Source organism: Neovison vison, chromosome 10 (assembly GCF_020171115.1).
Source record: "Neovison vison isolate M4711 chromosome 10, ASM_NN_V1, whole genome shotgun sequence".
NCBI lineage: Eukaryota > Metazoa > Chordata > Mammalia > Carnivora > Mustelidae > Neogale > Neogale vison.
Genome location: NC_058100.1, coordinates 67,330,474 through 67,352,318, shown reverse-complemented (window position 1 = coordinate 67,352,318; position 21,845 = coordinate 67,330,474). Strand labels below are relative to the sequence as shown.

At 45.0% G+C, this 21,845-nt stretch overlaps 1 protein-coding gene across 3 annotated transcripts; it reads right to left on the bottom strand.

Annotated features, from left to right (window-relative positions):
• Nucleotides 1-1,423: 1,423 nt before the first annotated feature.
• LHX9 (LIM homeobox 9) lies at nt 1,424-20,984 on the bottom strand. 3 transcript variants are annotated; one of them, XM_044266321.1, is made up of 6 exons: nt 20,957-20,984; nt 15,690-15,808; nt 13,529-13,731; nt 12,044-12,399; nt 5,939-6,141; nt 4,393-4,657 (listed from the first exon to the last, which is right to left on the bottom strand). In XM_044266321.1, exons 1-6 carry the CDS (start codon nt 20,982-20,984, stop codon nt 4,400-4,402), a joined length of 1,167 nt encoding a protein of 388 aa, XP_044122256.1. In that variant the 3' UTR covers nt 4,393-4,399. The 3 variants fall into 3 exon arrangements, with proteins under 3 accessions (XP_044122257.1, XP_044122256.1, XP_044122255.1); XM_044266322.1 differs by lacking the exons at nt 4,393-4,657; nt 20,957-20,984 and adding an exon at nt 1,424-1,739 and having other exon boundaries at nt 15,690-15,863; XM_044266320.1 differs by lacking the exon at nt 20,957-20,984 and having other exon boundaries at nt 15,690-15,863.
• Nucleotides 20,985-21,845: the final 861 nt, after the last annotated feature.

The following is a 21,845-nucleotide window of genomic DNA, read 5'->3' as shown; positions in this document are numbered from 1 at the left end:
CGAGTCTCCAAAATATTTCTAACCGAAACTACCATAGGTGATAGCGCAGGGAGAGAAGGCAAAGCTGTAGGACAAGGATTTGAATAAACGGGGTGGAAATGTATTGGAAAATCTATTTAAGTTGCTATTGCCATGGATGAGGTTTCAATGAGGCATAAACATTCAAGTTACTGACAAAACCAACATATTTCATGATCCTTCAAAATAGTCTACTTGTCACGGTGCATTGCTTTTTTTCTTTTTTTATTATTAGTAAGTTGCTCTCTCTTTTTAAATTTTTTTCCTTTTTTTAGCATTCAGGAAGTGAAAGCATTTAAGAAAACATTCAAAGTTCTGAGAATACATGTAAGTGAAATATTTAATGTCTGTCATTCATAAAAGTTACATCATTTACATAGGGTTCATTTGTATATAATAAAAATTTCATCATACTGAAAAATTTTCTGGAAAGTTATATGTTAATTTGTTTAACATATGCTTTGGATATACAGCTAAATAAGAATCATTAAAAAATTCTTTCTTCAAATATTCCCTTTAACAATTAAAAAAACCTCATTCTTACATATTTGTTTTTCTTTCCACTTGCTCCTTTGTTTGTAATATCGTATGTAATTTGAACTATGCAAAGATTGGATCTTTTCATAGTTCAGGATATATTTGTATACTTCAATAAATTTGCTCATTGCATAGCAAACATGTAAACTTACAGAGGATCTATAAATTTTACCTTAATAATCTAAAAACATTGGTGAAATTTTATAGGATAGTTTACTCTAAGGTTTATTTTTTGTTGTAACTTGCGTTTGCTTTTTTTTTTTTTTAATTTTTAATACATGGGTCGATTGAATACAACAAACAAAAAAAATCATGAAAAGTTAAAAACCAAGGAGGTCCTTTTATCCTAGACTACCAGAATTTTGCTTCATTAGATTGTTTGGACTTTTTTTCCCTAAGTATCACAAGTTGGAAATGTACGTGCTGCCTCTTAAGACAGTGTTCAAAAGGAATTTCAACAGTGTGTATTTAACATAAAGTTAACTATGTTTGCATCAAATAAAATGTTTATTAATGAAAGCTATTTATCATACAAGAAACAGCAAAGATAAGTCATCATACAGAGATGTACACTAGAAGTGACAGATGTAAAAGTGCATGCAGAGATTTCTGTTTAAAAAGGAAGGAATAAACAATAATACTAAAATTACTGGGTTTTGATCCTATACTCTCAAAGGAGTGATAGCTCTCTTCGAATTTACAATTAGAAAATGCCATGAACAGATAGGACTAGTACACATTAGCAAGCAAGTGAAATGGATGTTTTTGGACTTTATTTTACAATTACTGTGCTTGACAAATGTGTGGGATTTTTTTTTTTTAGCAATAATAATTTTCTTCAAATATGGGGTGGGCATATTACCGCCAGGCTGCTCTCTGGTTTATACACGGCTTATCTAATTTTGTTTTAAACCACATAACTTTAAGCCTCCATTTGTGTTAGACACCATAAAGAACAGAATTTTTGTTAACATTCAGTAAATGACATTTAAGTCTCTCTCTCTCTCTCTCTCTCTCTTTTTTTTTGGCTCAATAGATTTTAAAATGTATGATTATCATAACCTAATATTGTCTTTGTCTTCACTGCAGTGGATTTCCGATCAAACTTTTCCCCTTCTTTTAATACTTTAGGGAATTTTCAAACGTCGGGATGTTTGGCTGTAATGCCCCAAGATTTGTTCTCCCTGAAAAAAATCATAGTGACAATTTATTAACTACAGAGCAACTTGGCTTTTAGGGGTCTGCAATTTCTATTTTGATTTACAAATATCCATTTGTGCTCAATAGACCTAATATTAAATCTTAATCATAGTTAAGTTTCTTTTCATGCAATTACTTTATCTGCTAATGATCTTGTTTTTAATTCTAAAAATTGGGTGGAGTCAAATCGGTGGGGCATTACTTTTTATTATAAGAAAATATATTTAAAGGCAATTCTAAGTTGAATTACATTGCATATGCAATGGTGTGTACATTTAAAATGAATCAGAAGCTTGGAAATCTGAAAACTATTTGTATGTTTGAATATTTAAAAATTTTTTGTATTACCACTTTAATAACTTTTACATACAGATATTGGAAACACACTAGTACAATTAAACCTTAAATAAAACTGATGGGAAATAAAACTCCTTAGATTCAAAATGGTTTATTCACACAAATTTAATAGGATATATCACAATTGTTTGGTCCATAAATATTTAGGGGAAATAGTTTCTATACAATGCATTTATCAATAAACAAAGAAACATGGACAATTTTGCTAGACCACTTACTGTACTATAAACACGAAGCTCAATATATAAGATTATTGAATTTATCAACTATATTTGAAAGAGTGCACAACTGCTTTCTATGACATGTTTGTCCCCTCTAACAGGATACACCATAAAAAGAGTTTCGGAAATAAGAGGTAAAACAGTACAAAACTAGTGAGGTGTCAAAAGGGCTTAAAACAGTTAATTTAACAAACAACACATATATCCTGATTTTTCACAAACTTACTTCCAAGTTATATCATAAGGCACATAGGAGAACTGAGTTATAATTAGTCTACTTAATAAAGTAGATCTATAGTACCATACATTGTTCTGTCAAAGAACAAAATTTATAAGTATCAATATTTTACCTGTAAAAGTGTATTAATAAGATCTCAGCCTTACCAAGGTTGTTTGGTCTGGTTAGTGGTAAATGCCCAAAATGTAATAGAAATATGAAAAGTCAAGATTTAAGCTCCATATAAGATGATAACCACACTTGCTAAATATATAATGGCAATCACACCTTTCTTCTGTTACAGTGTTAACTTATCTTCCACCATCTTTTTTTTTTAAAAAATAAGCTACTTTCTGTGCTAATTTTCTAAAGACCCTGAGCAAAAGTTACAATAATGCACTTTAATGTGGGCAGTGAACTGTCAATATGTAACCACACATTTATACAGCCAGAAGGACACCTTTAAAATCTATTAAATAGCCACTTTGACCACCGAAGGAGATTTAAGGGGTCCAAAAAGTGGAGAATATGTGCAAAGTTATTCTTAACAATCCACTAAAGCAAGACATATATCTTGACTTCTTTTTTATTTATTTTTTTTAGGAAATCCACAATCTAATTGGTATTTAACTACAACAGAAGCATATAGATGAACATTCACCACTGCCCAGACCATTAAGATTTTAGCTTAAATTAAAAGAAAAAAAAATGCTACTGTAAACTAGGAAATATATTCAGATCAGCATCCACAAGGCTTCTGAGTTTATCTACTTTAAGACTAATAACTTTAAATCTGTAATGTCAGAAAAGTCTTTTTTTCTGACAAATATATCAACCTATGCTGAAGTAAAATAAAGCAAAACAAAACAAAGATTTCTTGTTTTTGATACTAGTCTACTAAGGTTAAAAAAAAAATTATTCATATAGAATGCCAGATACAATATCATGGTACAGCTGAAGCCAATTAATAGATCTATCAATTAAATTATACTGATTTTTTAACTTCTTAAAAAATTATATTTTGCTTATTTCCATTTTCCCTAGGAAAAAAATTAATTTAGAAACAATGGTTTTACAACTATCATTTTTAGTTTTTGGTTAAAAGTATAGAATTTCAAACTTTATATGGAATTTTCATAGATACAGAGGGAGTATAAGTATTTTCCAAATGTTGAGAAACAAGTAACTAACTAACAAGTTTTGCTGGGATGTACATCCCGAAAAGAGGGAAAAGTCATATCCTTGAAACAGATTTCCCACCTAATTAATCTTAAGTATTTGGAGATGCTATAGATAATGTTTTGTTTAATCATATTCCTCATTTGTAAGAAAAAAAGAATAATCAAAACATTTTTTTCAGTTTTAAAATTAAAAAAACAATGTGAAGTTTTCAAAATTCCATAAATACACATACAATCCCAAGATTTAAAAATGACTTTAATTATTTATTACCCTAATCATTTAACTGGGAATATAATTATTTGCCCATCGTAATACCACTTTTTTTCCTTCGAGATTCTGGAAATAAGTAACATACAATTTTAAGAGGCACTTATTAGAATAATTCAAAAACTCCCCTTACCAACTGAAAAGATCTAATTAAAAAAAAACCCAAAAACAAAAACAAATACACTTCATAGACAAAGAAAAAAAAAACACTTTGTAGAGAAGACAATACTGTAAACTCATTTGCCAAGTGGCTGCAGATGCTAATAACACGAAGCTGTTGTTTTTATTTCCCAAATATCTTGTGGGTTAGAAAAAAAAAGGTATTGTAAATAATAAAATAATAATAATTAGAATAATAAAAGAAGAGGAAGAATTAGGGGAAAAAAAAAAAAAACCAATGTTAGAAAAGGTTCGTTAAGGTAGTTTGTGAGGGGCTTCCGGATTCGTGGCTGTCCATGTTAGAGGTCACGGATGTCACTACAGAGATAGTGGGATTGGTCAGGTCTGTTAAAGTGGTCGCAGTGCCGGGTGGAGTAAGAGCGCCGCTGTCTGCTGAGGGCGGGGCCGGAAGCGACGTGCCATCAGCTTTATCAACACCCCCATTCTCCTGCCGCAAAAGGTTCCTTCTGAATTTGGCTCGTGCGTTTTGGAACCAAACCTGCAAACCAATCCCAATTGATTTCTTTACCGATGTTTATTTTATACTTCTTTTTTTTTTTTCCTCTTTCTTTCCTTTTTTCTCCTCTCTTTCTCTCTCTCTCTCTTTTTTTTTTTTTTTTGTTCTTGCTTGCTTGCTTTTCTTTCTTTATTTCTTTCTTTCTTTTTTTTAATGTATGTTTTCTTTTTAAATTGTTTGTTTTTCTTGGGAGAGGAGGGTTTTGGGGGGGGGGGAATCTTCTTTTAGAATAGAGTAATTCAAGTAATGCTACAGATACTCTCTCAAGTGCATATATCCCGCCAGCATTAACAAGTACTACTTGGGACAACTGATACTTAAGTGGAGATACCCTGGAAATGAAGGCACAGAGATAAAGGGGAAAAATATATCCTGATTCCTTAACTGTTTGTTATCTTTTGAGAATGGGGGAGGGGCAGGATCACTGAAAGTTTTGCAAAGTAAGAACGACTCGTATGAAATGAACATCACTGAAACAGATTTCAAGCTATCCTTGAGTCTGACACATGGTAAATAGTCTTTGCGTAGGTAAAACCCAGGGCCACAGAACACAAGCAGCCAGAAACTGGTTGGTGGAATTTTAAGTGTGTACAATTTGTCACTAAGAAGTAGCAGAGGATCCCAGGTGACCCACAGCAACCCACAATTTCGTTAATTGTATATTCCTACCATTGTGAGTTTAGGAAAACAAGTGGACAGCACATCTAACCCTCAAAGTTTAGTTTGGAGATATGGTTTACTAAAATGGGAAAATACTTGCTAGAGAGTTGGTTGCTGAGACACTATCTGTGGTTGTGGCTTTTCAGGAGTTGAAAAAAAAAAAAAGGGTTGATCAGCATTTGGAAGGTACTGGCCTGTGAGTGGGGCTGCCAAGAGTTTGCTGAAATACAAAAGCCCCAGCAGGTCCCCCCTTCAACTCTGTACTGAGCCTAGTGTGAATGGAACTCTCTAAAGCCACAAGGTGTACAAATAAGATCAGCCACATTACAGAGCAGTGAAGCAAGCTGTGCTGGTTTTGGTGGCCCCATCTCTCCATCTACAGAGAGAAGGTGGGTGTACTTTAAAAGATCCTGGGTCTGTCTTGGGACACCCTCCAGGAAGCCCCTGCAAAATTTCTGCCCACACTCTAGGGAGATAACTAAGGTAAACTAACAAAAAGCAGTACAGGAAATATCTGTATTGCTCTAAACCGGGAAGAGAACTCTTTTTGCTGGCAAGGATAAGGGAGAGGTATACACAGCCAAGGATGGAGGTTTTTCTTACCTGCAAAACTCTTTTGGTGAGGCCTGTTTTCTGAGCAAGCTGCTTGAGATCCTTGGCATCAGGGTTGTGGTTGATGGCAAAGTAGGATTTCATGGTCCGGAGCTGGTGGTGCTTGAAGGAGGTTCGCATGCGCTTGGTCTTCTGCGAGGGTGGGTAAGGCTGCTGATCGCGATCCAAGTGGTCTGCCTCGTTCTCATTGCAACCTGTTGCGGTGACAGCAAACGAGCAAGTGCTCAGTGTCAAGTCAGGCATTAGGGGCAGTGGTGATGGGCTGCTGTATAATGTTATGATAATAAAGCAACCAGGGGAAAGGCCGTCCCCCAAGATACAAATGGTATCTAGACCAAACAAAGAGGTTAATTGCCAACATCAGCCAAACCAGTCTCTTAATATGGACACAACCAAAGTTTACGTAATAGAAAAGCATTAGATAAATCCTGTCTTTTGCATAATGGTTGCTAGAAAGCTCGGGAAGACAAGAAAGTCCTAAGTGTGAAAGAAACATCCGAGAGTGAAAAGGAAAAGCTCTAATATGTTTATGCATATCGGCACCTGCCTTTCCACACACACACACACAGTTTTTAGACACTCCGTATTTTTGTCTCTTTGTGAAATGAAACATACTATCTGAAGGCACTGTTCTTTACCATGAGGGATATGCAAATGAGTAATTTCAGCTCTCTCAAATCTGAGAGTTTTTGAGAGCCCACCAACTAAGGAAGAACCTAAAGTCAGTTCCCAATTTTTAGTTTTGTTTTTTTTTTTCCTGATATTCCTAGAGTCTTTGCAATCAGGAAAGAGGTAGAAAGTGGCTGGAGAAAAGGAAGAATTTATAAGATAAGAACTTGTACATTTCCTATGTAATCCTAAGACTATTATTTTGGAGGGGTTTTAGCTATAACTGCTTAACACTGGGCAATCCCAGGAAGAAAACACTTTTCCCTTGGAGTTATTTTAATAAATATTTCTGAAAGAGAATGAGCCCAGACTTCTCTTCACTCAGTTCATGCCTGAAGCCCTCCCCACAGCTCACAGTTCAGAGACACTGATGGCGCTTATGTCTCAGCTCAGATCTTGGCCCTTTTTGCGGTGGATGTGTGAGTGGCATTTGAGCTATGCCCCCTAGCCGGCCTGGCAGAAAGAGGGTGATAGCTCTCTCCTTGCAGAACCTGGCTCAGCACTGAGGGCAAAGCAACCCAGCCTTTGAAACCAACCTGAAAGTCATCCTCCCAGGATGTGAAGTTGCACATTGAAAAGGCCATTTCTGATAACCTACTAGCTCTGCAAAGAAAATAGGATTACAAAATGAAATTTCTCCCTAAATATTGACTGATTCAGGGAACTTCTCAACTTACAGGGCATGGCATTTTTTTTTCTTCAAACCCTAACTTCAAAAATAAATAAATCAATAAATCCTTTCTTTGCTGATTAACATGATGCATTGTCAGATCCGATCATCCTACATTTTAGTACATTATGATAGAATATATAAAATCAACCTGATCGTGTCACTTGGTGGGGGGCAGACAAAATCTGAATCTGTAGAAAGTAAGGCATTTCTTGATATTAGCTCTTCTGCCAGATTATTATTTGTCTGCTATGATCTGGTTAGAATTATGTTCTAAAACTTATTTTTAGTAAGTCAGCATATATACAGAAACAGTAGTTTGGGTCATCAACCAAGAGGTGTTCAGATTTCATCACAAAATCCATTTAATAAGAAATTCTCTCTAACGTAAGAAGACATTACATTAAACATGAATTAATGTCTCCTTTGTTTATATATCCATAAGGTACATAAGTAGGAGGGCACATGTGGTAAAAGAGAGGATGAGGGAAAGATTATGTAACATTCACTTTGGGGTCCCCTAAGTCAAGTCCAGGGCCAGGACTCAAAAGCATTTTACCCAGATTTGGAATCTTTGCTCATCAATAAAATTGAGTGACTATTAATGAAAAAGCAAGTCAACTCAAATGGAATCCAAAGTAGATATATACATATAAATGTTGAACATAGACTCCTTCAACTGCATCAGAAGAGTAACATGTACTCAGAGATAAGAGAAAGAATGTACTTTACATTTTATACTATTTTAGCCCAGTGGGGATGTGTTGGGTTGAAATATTCTACAAAACTGTACTTTCCAATCCTCAAATGAAAGAGCATCTTATGACCTATGATAAAACTACACTTACCTCTAATAAACTGAGCTATATTTCACAACCAGATTATAAATGTGCCCACAACAAAATGGTCAAAGAGGCACAATTCAGTCATTGGAGGCTTCTTCAAATACAATTTCATTCCTCTTATATGTGAGTAACATGTAACTTTTCCTGAACAGCACATCAAATTGAATATTACACTTGAGATAGGAGACTTAACTCAGAGTTTAAATAATGCCCTTAGCTATTACCCCACCCCAGGATAATATTTCTTAGAGATGAGTATGATTCCTAACCTCACTATGTACTCCATTAGTCTTTAAAATGAAGTTTATGAAAAACAATTATAGAATAGTTTGATTAAACTGCTTTTCTGAGTATGCGTTCTCTATTCATTATAGCTGATTAAAAACTCAGCAGATAATTTTAGTTCATTAAATGTAATAATGGGACTTGTTTTCACATAGACCACAATCCAGTGTATAAAGAGATTGTTAGCCCTTTATTAAAGAGATATACTGTGTGTTTATCCTGTGACAGTGTCATCATATTATTCAACTTAAAAGAGCAATATGTTTCTTCCACAGAGTAACTCAGTGAATTATCCTAAATTGTTTGTGTTTAACAACAAATGCCTTATATAAACTTGCAAGTGATTGTGTTTCCCCTGGGTCTACTTTGAAAGCTATATGTGTTTTTCCCCCTGAATTATGAGATGAAATGATAACGCTCTTCAAACTGCTTTAACCATACACTTGTAAGTACACATCTGGCATTATAAAGTCAGTGAGAAGATCTAAATATTTCATTTTCCAGTCGCTTAGGAAGTGGTCACCTATACTAGAATGAGTTTCTGTTCTGAAGGTGTGTAACCTTCTGAGAACTAACTGATCCCTGGGAGACCACTAGGGGTCAGTGCCAGGCTAATTTAACAACCTCAGGAGCTTTTGAAGTTTGGAATCATAGAAAAACCTAAGGAAGGGAGATTTTTTAAACTAGCAAAGATGTAGTCTCTACATTAATGCCAAATTACCCAAATTACAGCTGCCTATCCTAGACTAAATCTTCTCACCCCTGGAGGGCTGCATTTCAATCCAGCATTCCAAATAAACTCTGTCTCTTTCTAAAATATCTGCCGAGTATCTGCACAAGGAAGTATAAACTAAATTAGGAATATTTTCATTAAAGGCATTTGCCAGATGTCAAGCACTAAGTTATCTTTACCAAGTTTCACATCTTCTCTGGATGTCTTTTCTGTAAATGTTTTTAAAAATATACAAACGTATAAATTATATTTGTTTTGTGTAAATGTTACTCTTTCTGAGACTAGTTTACATTTCAGCAGAGATGGCAATGTAAGATCCAGAGAAAGCTAAAATAATGAGTTAAAACTGGGGGACATTTTATTTTCTACTGTTTAACATGTTTTAAATTGCCGAAGCTTTTCTTTTGCTAGTTTTGTAACAAACTGGCATTAGAGTCATAAAGATTTTTTTTTTTAATAGCGAGGTTGATTTCTGGTCCTGTACCTTTAACCCAATTCTCAAGATTATTTTCATCTGATTTTAAAGAAGTATATCCTCTTCATTTGTATCTCTAGGAAAAGTCCAGAAAGGATGGGGTAGATGCTAATTAAAAAGCATCCAGTCTGAAGTGGTGTGATCTAGAAACTCAGGATCGGGAGGCCTCAGCAACCCTTTCCTCCCGCAGGAGCAAAACAGCATCACCTTTCTCAATAAACCTTGACGGCAGCACCAATCTGCAAACTAAAGACCTAAGTGGAAGAAGATTTTCTTTCTTTCTTTCTTTTTTAAGAAATAAATGTGCCCACTCTAGAAGTAGGGGATACTAAATTCTACTGTTCTTAAAATTCCCCAAATCTTTTTAACATGAAGACCCAAGACAAAATCAAATTTAGCTAGTTAGATTAAATAAATTAGCACAAAAATTAGTATTGCTGCCGCATGGCTAGAAATCTCCATCCTTCTGCACTTTCTCGGGGCTGAAGGATTCCCTCTCCAAAGGACTGGCTTGTTGTGTGGGTCTCGGCCTCTTGGTCTCTGTCTCTGTCTCTCTCTAATTAGGGCATTAGGGCCTTGGTGAGCGCCTCGAGATTCCGATGTCATCTTCTATTAATAAAGAACAATTAGTGCCCTGCCTGTCCTGCTCCGGGGACCTCGCATCAAAGGAGATGAAATGAGCGCGCTGGGCAAAGTGGCCCCGAACCAAAAGCCCTTGCGGAAGCGCAGCAGGGGCAAGCACGAGGCCGCGACCCGCAGCCGGGGGTTGGCAAAACCCGGGGCTGCACCCGCTGCCTTAACAAAAACACGCCCGGGTGGGGTCTGTAGCGAGCCAGCCGGCTCTTTTCCCGTGGTCTGGCGACCCTGGCATGAACCCTCTAGGGACAAGCACAGTGGCGCTGAGCTCCCTGGTTCCTAATCTTCGTGGGATGCCACCCGCGGCGATGACCAGGAGGGGATTCCTTCTCCTCGGTTAAATCGGCAGTGAACACCAGGAGGGAACCGAGCAAAGGCCTGGGGGAGCCTGCTCTTCAGAGAGGCTTCCCCTAAAAACTCCCAGCTCAGAGCAGGACTATTAGTTCCAAATGGTTCACACTGGATAGATCGCTTTTCCCAGTAGATAAGGTTCCTTTACCATTGAGCAAGAATGGATCAACCACACACGGGGCACTGAGGACTGGAAGAAAAAAATTAGCAAGATCTGTGTTCGTTGATGTCCGCGCTTTGGCTGGTATCTGGGTGCTCATGGTATCAGAGTGGGGTTGCTCCAGGGAGGTCCCCAAGGTCCCTTCCAATAGAATGGACTCCCTCTAGCCTGAGTCTCCTGCCTCTGAGATTCCCATCCAGGACGGGGCGTGGCATGGGAAACCAGTCCTTAGTTTCCCAAATGTTAACCTTGGGCTTTCCCGACCCCTTTTCCCAGGGTCTGGAACTCGAAGAAGAGCTTCCTTTCTGCTTGGAAGAAGGTAAAATCTGCAGTGTCCAACTCCATCCTCACCTGGGGGATGGAGAGAGAGCCTGGCAGACACCAGCCATGGAAAGCGGTGAATGAGAGAGACTGATAAATGATAGGTGTCCTCCAAAGCAGGGAAGAAAGTGTGTTGTCAGGCCTGTTGCCTACATTTTGTTTTTAATTAAGAGGGAAGGCTGGTGGAGGACAGAAGAGCAGCCTGTCACACAACTAAGACTCCTCAGTGGGCCTGACCTGGAGTTTCTTTCATTTTTCCAAAGGGTCTGGTTGTCCGGATGGCTTATCATACAGGGAAGGAGCTGGTTCGATGAGTAGCCTGACCTACAGAAGGGGCAGGCCAGCTCAGCTGTGGAGAGTGATTCCTACCCCCACAGCTGCTTTTCACCCAGATACAGGGATTTGGTTTTCAACGCTCTTGCCAACTGTGTTCCTGATTAACTCTGGGCTGGTGACCACAGTCTCGGCCCTCTCTAGGCAGACTGGAGTTGGGCTCTGAAGACTTTTTTTTCCTTCAGTATATAGGAAAACCTCCTCCAGGATCTATAATTTGGCTTCCACACAGGAATTGCCCTGGGGCTGTTTTGCTCCAACTGAGAGCCAGAAACTAATGGGCTCATTAACTAATGGGCAACAAGGATTTGGCTCTGCCTATTTGGGGGAAGTCATTGCAGCCCCATGGTCATGAACTGTGTTTTCTGCCACAACCTAAATAAAGGTCTTTCTCTCCCCTCTCCATGTCTCCTTCTTTCCCCCTCTTCTTCTCTCTCTTCTCTCCTTCTCTCTCTCCCCTTCTTTTGGGTGAAAGGGAGTTGTACTGACGAAAGAGGCATGTTAAGCAAAACCCCCTCTTGCCACCAGATCTTGAATAGGAAAGGACTCCATGGAATCCTTCCCAGGACAGCCCCAGGCCAGGGCTGAATGGGGGAGGGGAGAGTAGTAAGGGCCCACCTGAGTTGTAATTGACGATGTCCACTCCCAGCGCTGGGCTCTTCCGCTTCCGGGGCCGCCCTTTCTGCACCGTGCCAGTGCCATTGAAGTAAGGCAGGGCCAAGCCGCCGCTCTTGGCCGCCAGCTCGGTGTAGCTCAACTGCGGTGGATACTCCCCTTGCAAGAGGGTCTCGAAGTGGGCGCGGCAGTACACCAGGCTGTCCTTCATGCCGAAATGGTCGCCGGTGGTCAGGGTCTTGTTGCAAGTGGAGCAGGTGAAACAGCTCAGGTGATAGACAGAGTCTCGGGCGCGCATGACCATCTCAGAGGCGGAGATGCCAAGGTGGCAGCGGGCACATCTCTGCACAGAGAACCTTCTGGAAAGAAAAAAAAAAGTCAGGTCAGGGAGCAGGGTGAGGCAAAGGCAAGCCATTTCCCACCCATGACACCTGGGGTTTGGTCAGCAGTGGTCCTAGACTGACACCTAGGAGGGCTCCGGGAGAAGAAGGCTCCGGGAGAATAGGACGCTGGTCCATTTGGTCATTAAATTTATTTCCTCCTTGGCCTGTTCTGGTGAACCAGGACAAAGAACCCTTATGTTAAAAGGAGAAGAATAGGGCAACATCTTTAGTTTCCTTCTCTATAAAGTTAAGACTTAAAAAACAAACTAAAGTCAAAAAAGGAAAGAAAAAAAAAAGCCCAACAATCAAACAATCCCATACTAGCTAACTCAAACGCTATGTGAAAAATATTTAATTGCAATGCCAAGGAGAGGGTTTCATCTGTTACAAAACATTCTCCGAAGAGTGGTATTATTATTATTTAGGGATGTGTGCGTGTGTATGAAATCATTCAGACAGACGCTTTTGCAGAAGAAATCTAATTCTTTTTTAATCGCCTCTCTCCCTTTGGTTGAGAGCAGAGCTAGGTCACTTGCACATAGTTCTCTTTCCCACTCCAGAAAGAAAAATTGCTGGGAAGCACCAAAAAACATCCCTAGAGGTTACTCTCCAGGCTAGCCCGCATGGTTCTAACTAGCAGCAAGGGGAGCTCAGAATTGAGTGGCTTGGGTTTCACCAACGACGATTACTTCTTTTCATGGGCATTTACGTGGTCTCCCACCACCCTCCCGAAAACCTAACACCCGCTCCCCGCCGCCCAGGACATCAGTTCAGTTCCAAGGTGCGGTCTCGCCCAGTTCGCAGTAAACGGAAAAAAAGAAACAAAAAACCGCTTTCGTCTCCAGATTCCCTCTACTGAGCTGTGAAGGTGCCGGAGTGGGTGATAGTCACTGGCAGCGCTTGAACTTGGTGTTCCACCCACCCATCCTCACCGCCCTTCGCGGGGTGGCTCGGCTTGAAGGCGTGTGCAGTGGACTTCCCCGGTCTCGGGGCTGATAACCGTACCCCGAAGGGGCGAAAGCTGGGGTACGGAGAGGAGGCTCTCGGGCTGGGGTGGGTGGCCCCGCCAGGTGTACCGAGGCGTAAAGGATGGGGACGGGGATACCTGTAGTAATCCTCCTTGCAGTAAATGCTACCGTCCTTGGCGAAGCAGGTGAGCTCGGACTCGAGGGCCAGCTTACATTCACAGCACTTCAGGCACCGCAGGTGCCACTGTTTGTCCACAGCCAGCAGGTAGTACCTGTCCGAGATCTTGCCCCCGCAGCCGGCGCACAGAGCAGGCTTCTCCGGGCTTAGCGGGGGCATGACCTGCAAGGCAAGCACATCGCACCGCTGAGGACGGAGCGAGCACCGGGCGCGGCGCGCACGCACAACCCGGAGTTCCCTCCCCGCAGCGCGAATTCCTGTCGTCTGGGGAGCGCGGCAAGGGTCAGGGGCCACAGCGCAAAGGCAAACGGCGTCGAGGAAAAGTTGGCGATCTTTCCTTCTGCAACTCATTCCCTTTCTGCAGTGTCTGCCTGAACCCCGCGTTCGCGTTCTCCCGAGACTATTAACCTAAGACGGGCTGGCCATCTTCACCCTCTTTTAAAACCTTACAGACAAGCCGTCCACCTCGAGCCTCTTTTCAAAAGGCTAGGAGTGCATTGAGTATGGTTTGGCCGATGCTCCCGAAGTTGAATATACATGCTAAAAATTGTGGCTTTCAACGCACACAAAATAAAACAACGGAAATTTTTACCTGGGAATGGAAAGGAGATTTGAACGAACACAGGTTGTTTTGAAACCATTCCATTTCTCTAAATTCTTATATGCAGCGTTAACTTAAAAGGGAAGGAAGAGATTATGATACCTGTGGTCGACACTGTTTTGACCGGGGTATATTTGGTTGTTCTTTAATTTTCAGGGATATTGATCCTATAAATATTGGTGCCTGTTCCCAGGAAGAGTCTGTTGTTCAGTCCCTTCTGCACAGTCCCCCTTTCCCCATTACTAACATAGCGGGGAGACCTGTGTCCTGAAAATCTGTTTGGTGCCCAGGTTAAGCTTTCCGCGCGCTTATCCACCGACCCGGCTGAAGATGAGGAAACCTCACAGTGACGAGCACAGCCTCGCCACGAGATTCGGGTTTGGGTTGCTTTTTGGCTTTAAACAGGATAGCCACAACAAGGAAAAAGGAAAAGAAGAAAGTAACCACTAATCCTTTCCCCTCAAGACTAGCAGAAATGGGTTGGGCTTCCCCCACAAAACTTTGGCCGGCCTGGAAAAGTAAAGTTTCTTCCTTTTCCTCAGACCTGGGGCCCTCCACACTGCATTTGTGTTGCAAATGTGGAAACCTCCACCTACTCGGCTCCTGGGTGGAACCCAAAATACCACTGACCGCCCAGGGCAGTCTCCCGGGTTGGTTTGCGCTACAATGCCCGGTGTGATGCCGAAGGATCGACACAGCTCTGTTTGGCTGAAATCATTTCCGGAGACTTCTGTAGTTTTCCCCCTCCGGCTCGTTAGAGGGAAAGGGAAGCACATAGATTATCAATTGGTTTTCTTTATTAATTGGACGTGACTTTTATTAATATGAATAGTAGTAACAGTGGTAGCTGGTTACATCGTTTAAGGGTTAGAAAGTTCTCGCGCTTAGACTAGGTGCCCCGCTCCTCCGGATTTTTATTAGATTTCCCGGTACCCGTTACACCCGCCCGGCCCGGAAGTTGAACGCAGTCCTGTTTCGCTAGAGGGGCCGGGCCGGGCTGCCCGAAACCCCGAAAATCGCTGGGTTAGGCAGTGCCGAGCTCCGAGCGTCCCGAGACGCTCCAGCCCAGTCGAGTCTGAGATTTCTCCAAATACCCCGTCATCACACCCAGACTAGAGCCACCTGGGCTGCCGCTTGGCGGGGACGCCACGGCCGCGCGCGCCTCCGCGCATCGCCCGCACCCAGCTCGCCCTCCCTGCCGCGATCCTCGCCCGGGAGGCGCCCGGAGACCGGAGTTTGAGGTCTGCAGAAGAGGACATCCCCATCCTCTCACTCCTGGCCCTCCCTGCTGCGGCAGCGAGTGGAGAGCTCGGGGTCTCGGTTGCAGAGACATTTCAAGTCAGAAAGGGGGTTTTCTTAGCCCCCGCAGGCAGTCAGACCGGAGAAAACCCGCCCGCCGGCCTGGAAGGGACGTCTCTAGGACCCTCCATCCTCAGCTCGGAAAGCCAGGGAATGGAGGCTCGGTTTCGCAAAGCGCGCAGGGGCGCCAGGCTACCGCCGCCGAGGGGCCCTTCCTTACCGCATCGCGGCCGTTGAGCTGAGCGCCTTTGGCCAGGCGGGCCTCGGTCTTAGATCTGCGCTCCATCTCCTCCATGATGCCTTGGATGTGGCCTCCGGAGATCCCGTGGAAGAGCATGGCTGGGGGACGGAAAGGACACGAGTTGTCTTCTGCTCGGCACCCCACTATTTCCATATACACACGCCCGCGGCTCTCAGCTCATCCGAGGGAAGCAGCAGAAGGGACGGCGGAGAGCTGCGTGTTGGACGAGTGCAGAGACGCGCGGGGACGGAGGGCAAGAGGAAGAGAGGGAAGAAGAAAGAGGCAGACGGAGTGGAAACGGGTCTGCTTGGAAAAGGGGAGAAAAAAAAAAGGAAGAAGAAAAAAGAAGCGGGGAAACCCCAGCGGCTCCCTGAAGGAGATGTGCAGAAAACAAACAAACAGGGGCGGAGGGGGAAGGAGGCGAAGAAGGCGAATCTTACTGCTCCGAGAGACCGAGAGATCGAGTTACTAATGGGAAACAACTGCAGCGGAGGGAGGAAAACAAAATCTGGTGAAGAAAGAAAATAGTTTTGAACACAAAGAAAGAAAAAGAAGTGCTATTTTCAGCGGTCCCTGGCTGCTTGCAAGTTCCCAGTGCCTGTAGGTTGGGTTGGGGACTGCTCCTGCCGTAGCTGTGTCCAATTTGTTAAGAGACTAAAGCCAGCCCATTTTTGATAATTTAGTAGGAGGAGTTCTCTCCCTGGAGCTGCCACGGATTTTTATTCAGACAACAAAGACCTGTCATACTCCTCTCAACCCCCTGGTGATGGGCAAGCAGGGACAAACATTACAAAGGGGAGGGGCCGAAGGGGGGTTAGTAGGAGGGGGCATTTACTTCCCCTACACACGCGCGCACACACACACACACACACACACACACACCCTTCCAAGAGTTCTCAGTAATCATGTTTTAAAGGAGGAGAAGGAGCCCTTATTGTCCCCGCCCTGGTGCAGGAGGCAGAAACGGGCCTATTGGATCCAAGTTCAAGATCAGACCCCAGTTCAAGGCATACAGGATGTCAGCTCCAAACTTTGGGTTTCCTCCTTGTGGACTTTATGGTCCCTAACTTACAGGGGACCCCCAAATAATCTAATGTTAAACAGATATTCCTCCCTTCCCCTCTTCCTCAACTCACTTTTTAGAAGCAGGCCACCTCACCTCCCCTAGAGGCCCTCCACCCTACCAGGGCCTGGAACATCACCCAAAGTGAAAAAGATTCTGAAGTTTAGTTTTGGAAAAAAGGTTTTGTTTGAAAAATGAATGTAGAGGACAGGGCATGGAGGTGGGGGGGTCCTCTACTGAACCATGACACAGGATGAGATATCTTTTACCCCAGTTCAGGTTTGAAGGTAAACAGCTGGTGATTCTAGTGTCCCACTTGAAACTTCTGGATGTGAGCCTCTGTGGGAGGACCCCTGCAGGACTAGGTGCATGGCCTACTGCGTGCTGTTCCCATCACCCTGGCAGGACAGGGGACTTGTAAAACTGGATGCGCCGCTCATTTAGGAGGATGTGAAAGGGGCTCCTTGCTGCGGAGGAGGGGAAGGTGAGAGTTGACAAGCAGAATGGCAGACCTGAGCCTCACAAGAGGCAGGATTGTTCTGTCTCCCTCTGTTCCCGCTGGCGGTGGCCCCTCCTTGGCCCTATTAAAAAGTGTCCACAATACTCCGATATTGTCGATTCATTCAAACCAGCAGAAGCCCCCTAGGGGCCCGAAGCATAGAGCAGCGGCAGGAACCAACCCAGCTTTAACCAGAGAAAGGAAAAAGCCAGGGCTACTCTCCTCTTCTTTCCTTCCTCCTGCCTGCCCTGTTTGCCACCACTCCCCACCATCGGCTCTCCCAGGAAAGGCTCGTGTCTCGACACATCCTGGATACCTCAGAGGAGTATCCTAGTGGCAGACTTGCTTCTCTCTAGGGGAACAGTGGTCAAAGCTGAAAAGATGAAGGAAGAGAGGAGGAAGAGAAAGAGGAGGGAAGGACGAAGGAAGAATAAAAGGGGAAGGGAAGAAATAAGAGAATGGGAATGAAATAGGAAGGAAGGAAGAAGAAAGGGAGGGAGGGAGGGAGAAGGAGGCTAAGGATGGGAGGGATAAGGAAGGAGGATAAGGAAGGGAGGCGGAAAAGGAGGGAGGGAGGAAGGCAAGGCAGACAAGGAATGCAGGGAGGAAGGAAACTACTTGTGTAGCAGTCTGACTTCCTGTCCCAAAGCATTGCCTTCTGAAGCTGCTGGAGTCACCCCTTCCATGAAACCCAAGACTCCACTGCTTCCCCTTGCTCTTTTCTCAGGGTCAAAAATAATGTTATTCGCAGACTGGACGCTGTTACAGTCCTCCGGGTGCCAGAATACAGCTCATAAAACACAATTTCACACAAAAATGAAGCCAATCAAGTGAACTAAGCTGGAGACCTCCCCCCCCCCACTTTGGCAGCCCTACCGGACAGCAGGGCTGCTATTTACTGTAAGTAATGTAATTAGCCCCTTTGGATGGAAATCAATGAGCTTTTCAAACCCACGTGCACAAACGAAGGGCCCCAAGGAGGGGCTGGGAGCAGCAACCCTTTCAGAGACAGCAGGTCCTCTTACAAAGGGGCAGATTGCCTTCCCACAAGTCAGAAGCTAAGTGGACTCAGACCCTAAGGAGAAGGAGGAGGAGGAAGAGGAAGAAGAAGAGGAGAAAGGAGAGACTCTGAGAAGAAAACCAGTCAGTTAACCCACGGAAGCTCCAAGGAAAATGTAAATTTGGGACCTCAATCCAGGGACGTGCTTTGTCTCATTTCTAGACTAAACTACCACTCTCCCCCATCAACTGCCTACCAAATGGGGGTGTTGGAACTGGGTTTGGCTGTTGGTGAGTTTTGGTCCTCTTCAGCCCAAAGAACAAAGAACCCAAGAACATAACCCTGTTCTCATAAGAGACAGACTTTGGAGATTTAATGAAGTGAAAATTTAACAAACAACTCCAGGAAAGAGCCAGAGTTCTGTGAAGACTCCAAGGAAGCCAATCACAGAAGTCCTGTAAACCATCCTTCATCCATTAATCTGTTCCACAAGTATTTGTTAACCGTCTATCAGGTACAGGCAGCGCAGAGCACTTTCTACAGTCAGCTTTGGGGTTGGATCCTGGCTACTCCTGCTTTTTCTTATAAAACTCAGCCTGTAAGTTCCTGCACCCAATGGGTGTTGCTACTTTCCATAAAGAAGTGTACTGCCAGCAATCTTCTTTCTCAGCCAAAGCAGGAAGTTTGCAGAAAGCTAGGGGGTGCTGCTGGAGTTTGGGAGGTCCTTTCTAGTTTTGCAGAATTGCTCCCCACCCGCCCAGCTCTGCCTCCTCTCGCCGCTGTTCCTTAAAGAGGATGCCCATGATGGGGAGGAGATATTCCAAGAATTGGGTGTGTAATCTGGGCTATCCTTCTTGTCTTGGAGCCCCAAAAGTTTACCTAAGAGGGCCCACCTCACTCAGGAAGGGCAGTAAGCACTCTGGGCTATTCTGAGGGACACCGGTCTCCAGTACCTCTTCTCCAGAGGTGAAAGAAGACAGAGCTACAAAGCTCTATAAAAGTTGGAGTGCTCCCTGGTTCATTTCCTGGGGCTCTGCCTCTCTAAATGGGACAGGTGCAAGGGGCTCTCCCCTCCTCCATGGCCCATAGTAGGGTCTGAATGCTCCTCCCTAAACTCAAAGCTCAATTCAGAGCAGTGGGGCAGAACCCTAGCCGGGTGGCAACCCTCCTCACAATTGGGCACACACAATCCATTCTCTTCTTTGCTCTGCGATCCATCCATCTGGCTACAGTTGCCGCTTTCAGAAAAGCTGGCGGCTGGTTTCAAGCTGGGCAGAGCAGTAGGGGATTGATGGTTCAAGGTCCTGGAATCTCCACGAAGGAGGCAAGTTTGTCCCAAGGTCTGGCCCTGAAAAACTCTCCAGAGGGCAGGAGAGGGGAAATAAAGGGAATGCATGGCTTTACCCAGGGAGAAGAAGAGGCTTTTCCAGAGAGGAAAATAACCCAGCAGACCCATCTCTTGAGAGCTCTGGCAACTTAAGTTCTCTTTATATCTGACTTTTGGAAGTCAAGGGCCTGCACCCCCGGTTTGCCCTACAAAGGGTAGAGGTCACCCTTCCTCCTGACCCTGTTAAACTGGTTGGGGAACGATGCAGCTCTTGAAGCCGTGTCTGGCTTTTGGCACCGTCGTGAGCAGCCCAGGGCTCGGCGAACTTGACGTCATCTGGGGCTGGGAACCGAGCGTTCAGTCCTAGTCTTCCCGGCTCCATTGGGCACGAGGTGAGCGGATGGCCCGGAGCCGCCAGGCCTTTCTCTAGTCGGTGGGCATAGGGAATCTCTCTGTTCAAAGAGGTCCAGACTGGCACTGCCGCCCGGGCGCATCTCTGATTCAGTCCTGCTGGGAGGGCCTCCCTCCAGACAGATGGGAGCGGGACGGATGCGAGCGGAGCTGGGGGCGGGGAGAGCCCTCCCGCACGGAGGGGAAACTCGGGGCCGGGCCCCGACTGCGCGCCGCTAGCGCCCGAGGACCTTACCTTTCCGCGCGCCCTGACCCACGCACATCTCTGTACCCTTAAAGCCACCCGACTGTCACTTGCTCCCTTCAAATCTCTGTCCTCCGTGCTCCCTGGTTTCTTGGGTGGGGGGCGGTTGCCACATCCGAAATCCGAAGCCCCTTTACCTGACATTTGCTGCGCCGTGGGCCCTCAGCCGCGTGAGGAATAAAGGGAGACGTCCCGCACAGCGTCCTCCGAGGTCGCGCTTAGGAATGGCTGTGCGAGGTTTGCATAGAACAAAAAATGCGGGGGAAGCCAGTTTCCAGTTAAGCCCTGCACAGGTGAGAAACGGTGTCAGCCCTGCCCCCCACCATCCCTTCCAGTGGGGAGACGCCCCCAGCAGCACCACGGAGGATCCAGGGCGCATCCCTCGTGCTGCCGACAACTCTGGGCTCAGCTGCACGATGACCTCCACCTCGCCCTCTCCATCCTCAAAGAAGTCAAAGACATTCAAGAGAAAGGCAAAAGGAGGGAAACGCAGCTTTCAGGAATCCTAACAAGAGACTGAACGACACTGCATTTTTAGAGCCTTCGAAGCGCGGTGTAATTTCTAACACACACACACACACCTCTTTCTTTCACCTAATGAAGGCGCGCACACGCGTGTGCGCACACACACACACACCAGTGTGCACACCAGCCCAAGGAAAAGGGCAGAGGAAACGAGAAGGAACCTGGCGTGTAACTCACCTGCCTCTAGAGTGGTGCCGTTCAGCATTCTTAGAGCGAAAGGAGCTGATCACGCCGTAATGGTGGCCGCACTGGCAGAGAAAAGCCGCGCGTCAGCGGGGCGGTGCGGGCCCGGGGCCCCCAGCGCCTCCTACCACCCCGCTGGGGCGCGTCCGAACTGCTCCTCCCGCCGCGACCTCGGAGCCTGGGCAGCTTCGAATGAAGCCCAGCCTGCCTCCGCTAGCGCTTGAGAGGCTCTTGGGGTGTCCGGCCGTCCGGGCGCACGCCCAGGCCAGGAAACCGCTCCGACGAGACAACCCGCGTGGGCTCTTACCTTGAGGTCCAGACGTTTTCGCCAAGAACCCGGTCCTCGGCGAGGGAGGGCGGGGGGCGGCGGCCAGAGGTGCGGGCTGGTCTCCAGGTGTTGCCGAGGGTTCCTCTGTTAATACAAATAAATAAACCGTTGGATGGAAATCAATCTCTCTCTCTCTCTCTCTCTCTCTCTCTCTCTCTCTCTCGGAATTGACCCGAATCCCTCACCTCTGACCCGCAGCTCCTTCCACCTGTCTTTTATTTTCAGTTTATGCTTTCAAATCGGGAGGAGGAGGAAGGGGTGGGGAGAGGGCACAGACGTGGGCTGGTGCGCGGAGACGCGCTCTGAGACTGCGTTCAGCCCTTCCAGCTTCTCAATAATCAGGGGAGGTGTTAATGGAGGACTCGGCCGTAACTGAACCTCATAAAGCCCAGAACATCTTGAGGCTTGGGCGCAGCGGGGGTGCTGGGGTCCCGCGGCGCGCCCTGGGCTCCCGGCCCCCCAGCCGGCCTTTGCCTTCCTGGAGCTTGTACCTAAAAGATGCTGCCGCCAGCTGGTGCCTGCGTAGACCGCGAATGGGCGGTAGCTCCTGCGGGA

Excerpts from the sequence above, each read along its gene's own strand:
- LHX9 (XM_044266320.1), bottom strand. The coding sequence starts at position 15,863 with ATGGAAATAGTGGGGTGCCGAGCAGAAGACAACTCGTGTCCTTTCCGT. Across the intron at positions 13,732-15,689 it reads AGCTCAACGGCCGCGATGCG|GTCATGCCCCCGCTAAGCCC; the intron begins GTAAGGAAGGGC and ends CTTGCCTTGCAG. Across the intron at positions 12,400-13,528 it reads TGCAAGGAGGATTACTACAG|AAGGTTCTCTGTGCAGAGAT; the intron begins GTATCCCCGTCC and ends TTTTCTTTCCAG.